This window comes from Acanthisitta chloris, unplaced genomic scaffold (genome assembly GCF_000695815.1).
Source record: "Acanthisitta chloris isolate BGI_N310 unplaced genomic scaffold, ASM69581v1 scaffold13592, whole genome shotgun sequence".
Classification (NCBI taxonomy): Eukaryota; Metazoa; Chordata; class Aves; order Passeriformes; family Acanthisittidae; genus Acanthisitta; species Acanthisitta chloris.
This window is the reverse complement of record NW_008662254.1, coordinates 47,948-51,973: the sequence shown is the minus strand read 5'-3', so window position 1 is coordinate 51,973 and position 4,026 is coordinate 47,948. Positions and strand designations below refer to the sequence as shown.

Sequence of the window (4,026 nt, the reverse complement as noted above, 5' to 3'; positions counted from 1 at the left end):
TCACAGAATCATAGAATGGTTTATGTTCAAAGGGACCTCAAAGGTCATCTCATTCTAACTCCCCTGCACTGGGCAGAAACACCTTCCACTAGCACAGGTTGCTCAGAGCTCCACCCAGCCGGGTCTTGCGGATTTCCAGAAATGTGGCAGCCACAGCTTCTCTGGGCAACCTGTGCCAGTGCGTCACCACCCTCACAGTATAGAATTTTTTCCGTTATATCTGATTTAAAACCCACTTTCTTTCAGTTTGAATCCAGTCCCCCTTGTGCTGTTACTACACGCTCTTGTAAAAAGTCCCTCCCCATCTTTTTCACAGGCTCTCTTCAAGTACTAGGAGGCTGCAATTAGGTCAGCCCAAAGCCTTCTCTTCTCCAGACTGAACAAACCCAATTCTCTTAGCCTTTCCTTGTAGGAGAGGTGCCCCATCCCTCTAATCATCTTGGTGGCCTCCTCTGGACTCACTTCAATAGGACAATGTCTTTCCTGTGCTAATGGTCCCATAACTGGATGCAGCACTCCAGTGCTCCTTGATGGAGTCAAATAACTGTAATTTACAGTAACAAATTTTAGGCTTCAGGAGGCTAATGTATTCCTAGCCACAGGAAACATGCACTTTATTCCCATTGCTAAAGTCTCTGCCAAGCCAGATGGGAAATATACATCTTCCTTAACCCAGTCCTGGCAGTCAGTTTAATCCTGACCTCCCTGATCAAACTGTATGAGCTAAGTCTAGGAAAAGCTGTCTTCCTCCCACAGGCTTCTTCTCCTGCTTCCCAATTTTGGTCAGATTCAGTGATTTCCAAATGCTTGTGGTAGGGTAAGTAAGTATCAGAGTACCAGTATGACCAGTTCAGCAGTGGGAAAAGATAAATCCTTCCAGACTCAGGGCAGGCAAGCAGCTGAAACACTAGTATTTGACTGTAGTTGTCACTTTAGTTCAGAGCTACAAGTGTTACAGACACATTGTGAGCAAACAGAGGAGATGGATGGAGGGAGTGCTAGAAGGAGGCCAAAACAGGCTGCCAGGCTTAGGCAACACAGCTTGCCACAAGTGCTAACCACCCTGAATTTACTCTTAACAGGGCATGGAAATTGTTCAGACTATGAACAGTGATCCTGGCCTTGCTGTTGGTATGTACCTTCTTCTGAGATTCAAGTTTTACAGCAGAAAACCTGTAGCATATGTGTTCAGCACAGTTGTTTTCAACCTCTGTGTGTCCTCAGGTTACACAGCTTTTAACGGCGTTGACTTTGAGGGCACTTTCCATGTGAACACAGTGACAGATGACGACTATGCTGGCTTTATTTTTGGCTATCAAGACAGCTCTAGCTTTTATGTGGTGATGTGGAAACAGACAGAACAGACCTACTGGCAAGCAACTCCATTCAGAGCTGTTGCAGAACCTGGCATTCAGCTCAAGGTACTGTTTGGGACTCCTAGCTGGGGACACAGTGGTCACTGCAGCCTGGTTAGGCCATTCTGCCATGTGTTGGCCATGGGCCAACTATCTGACTGCCATGGGCTAAGCCATCATGCCATGCATTGGCCAAGCCATTACACTGCATGTTGGCCATGCTGCTGAACTGTTGTGTCCACGTGTAGCAGGTGGCAAAATGGGTAATTCAGGCATCTGGCACAGAGCACTTTTAATAGCACTGTTTTTAAAGGAACTTCATCTTGTCTTGCCTATCAGCTGGAGTGTTTAGCCTCTGCAGTGATTGTGGTCTGGCCATAATTGGTCAGATTGCTTCCTCCTTCTTGGTCCAGGTACCCAGTTGCTTTTCCATGCAGGCAGTGGCTGTGGTTTTACACCAGAAGTTAATGGTTCGTGAGCAGGAGGAAGAGTGCTCCTGCAGACCTGCTCCCTGCTACAAAAAGACTTAAGGCTTCTGAGTGTGATGTTTCTCTGTGGTCAGTGTTGGAAAACTGTGTTTCTGCAGGCTGTGAAATCCAAGACAGGTCCTGGCGAGCACCTCCGCAACTCCCTCTGGCACACAGGTGACACCAATGATCAGGTCAGGCTGCTGTGGAAGGACCCCCGAAATGTAGGGTGGAAAGACAAAGTCTCCTATCGCTGGTTCTTGCAGCACAGACCCCAGATTGGTTATATCAGGTAAGAGAGGAGAGGATAGATAAGGTGAGTACAGATATATGTCTGCCTAAACTGTTGTTTCTCAACACCTGATTCAGACCAATCTATATTATGTTTGAACTTTGCACTGATGAAGCCCTTGAATAGGTCAGACTTTTGAAATTCAGCCTGCAGTTCTTTTCCTAGAACAGACAATTCCAGGCTGTCCAGAAAAGGACAACAAGGCTCATGAAGGGTGTAGAAAACATGTCTTATGAGGAACATCTGACAGAGTTGAGTTTGTTTAGTCTCAGGAAGAGGAGGCTCAGGGGTAACTTCATTGCTCTCTACAGTCACCTGACAGGGGTTGTAGAGAGGTGGGGGATGATCTCTCCTGCCATGGCTGCAGGGAGAGGACTAGAGGGAATGGCCTTAAGACGAGCCACAGGAGACTCAGATTAGATATTAGCGGAAACCTTTCACTGTTATGTTAATCAGGCATTGGAATAGGTCCAGGGAGGTGGTGGAGTCACCATCCCTGGAGATGTTCAAGAGGCACCTGGAGCTGGAGCTGGGTGATATGGTTTAAGGGTTTAGGGGCTACTGTGATGGTGCTGGTGGATGGTTGTATTGGATGACCTCGTAGGTTTCTTCAAGCCTTGATGATTCTGATTCTAAGCTAAGCCTATTTGTAGCATACCTGTTGTTACTGTGCCCTACCCTAATGAGCCCTTTTCTGGCTGCAATGCCTTGTTTTCCAAGCTACTGCTGGCCACTGATCTGGAAAACAATGCATTTCAAAACTTCTTAATTCTGAGACTTCAGAATATCTTTGTTGAAATTGGGATAGTTCATTTACATGTAACAGAAATGACAGGGTAACAATTAATAGAAGTTGTCTGCTTAAAGGTTGTGACTCCTGATGTGTTAGGTTTGAAGTTGCACAACATATACTCAGAAAGTTTGTCAAAGCTTTGTAATGCATGTTACCTATTCTTATTTGTTATCTTAAAAAAACAACCATTCAGGAGACATTTGACTCTGCAACATCCAGCAGAGGAATAGCAGGAATTACACTCACAGATCAAGGCTAATGTTCAAATGCAAAAAATTAACTACTCTGGCATCATCAGCTCAGGTTTTGCAACCTTGTAACTGAACAGAAATACATTAGTCAGTTGTTCTTCAAAAAATCACCACCCTGCAGATGAGATGCAGTGACTTGATGGTATATTATTCCACTTTTCTGGTGCACAGCATGATCTTCAGTGGTAATTGGAGTGAGCATGTCTGACATTATGGTAGAATGGATTACGAACATTTCTATTGTCAATTATTGTGTCCCAACCATGGGGCAGGAGTGACTAGATCTTGGGTAGCAACTTTTCTGAAGAACAAGCAGTTTGTGAAGCTGCTCCACGAGCAAACATCTCCTCAGGTTACAGTTTCTGCAGCCAGCCTAAGTAATGCTCCCTTGCTACTGGGAGAGGTAGCAAAGTCAGTGTCACAGAATCCTTCAAAAACTGAAGGCAGCCAGACCTAAAGTGAACCTCTGCCAGCTCTGTGTCCACATCTCCCTGTGGTCTGTTTTGGGCCAGATGCCCCAGACCATAATGTGTCTAGCAAAGGTTTTCTGAGGCCTCAAGGAAGCCTAGGAAAAAGTCACTTGAGCCAGCCTCTTCCATGGAAATTTGAAAGACAACAAGTCCTATTCATGTACAGATGTTTTTGAACTGCCTCAGCAAATCAGGAAATAAATTCAGGAACATAACAGGGATTGGGTTTTTTTCCTTATTTTATGAAAAGACACAGGAACTTTCTTTGCCTTCACTACTTACTATTTCCTTGCATGCCTGATTGGCAGTGTCCTCATCCACAATAGGGCCCTCCAGGCTCATCATCCTCTAAGTCATTTTTACCCGATACCCCAGAGGCTGAGGGCTTGGTGTGGACA

At 45.4% G+C, this 4,026-nt stretch overlaps 1 protein-coding gene across 1 annotated transcript in view; it reads left to right on the top strand.

Annotated features, from left to right (window-relative positions):
- THBS4 (thrombospondin 4) overlaps positions 1–4,026 on the top strand; it is a 37,342-nt gene that overhangs the window by 30,139 nt on the left and 3,177 nt on the right. The window contains 3 exon segments of the mRNA XM_009070538.1: positions 1,083–1,131; positions 1,225–1,421; positions 1,942–2,114. Coding sequence (XP_009068786.1) covers positions 1,083–1,131; positions 1,225–1,421; positions 1,942–2,114 — 419 coding nt within the window.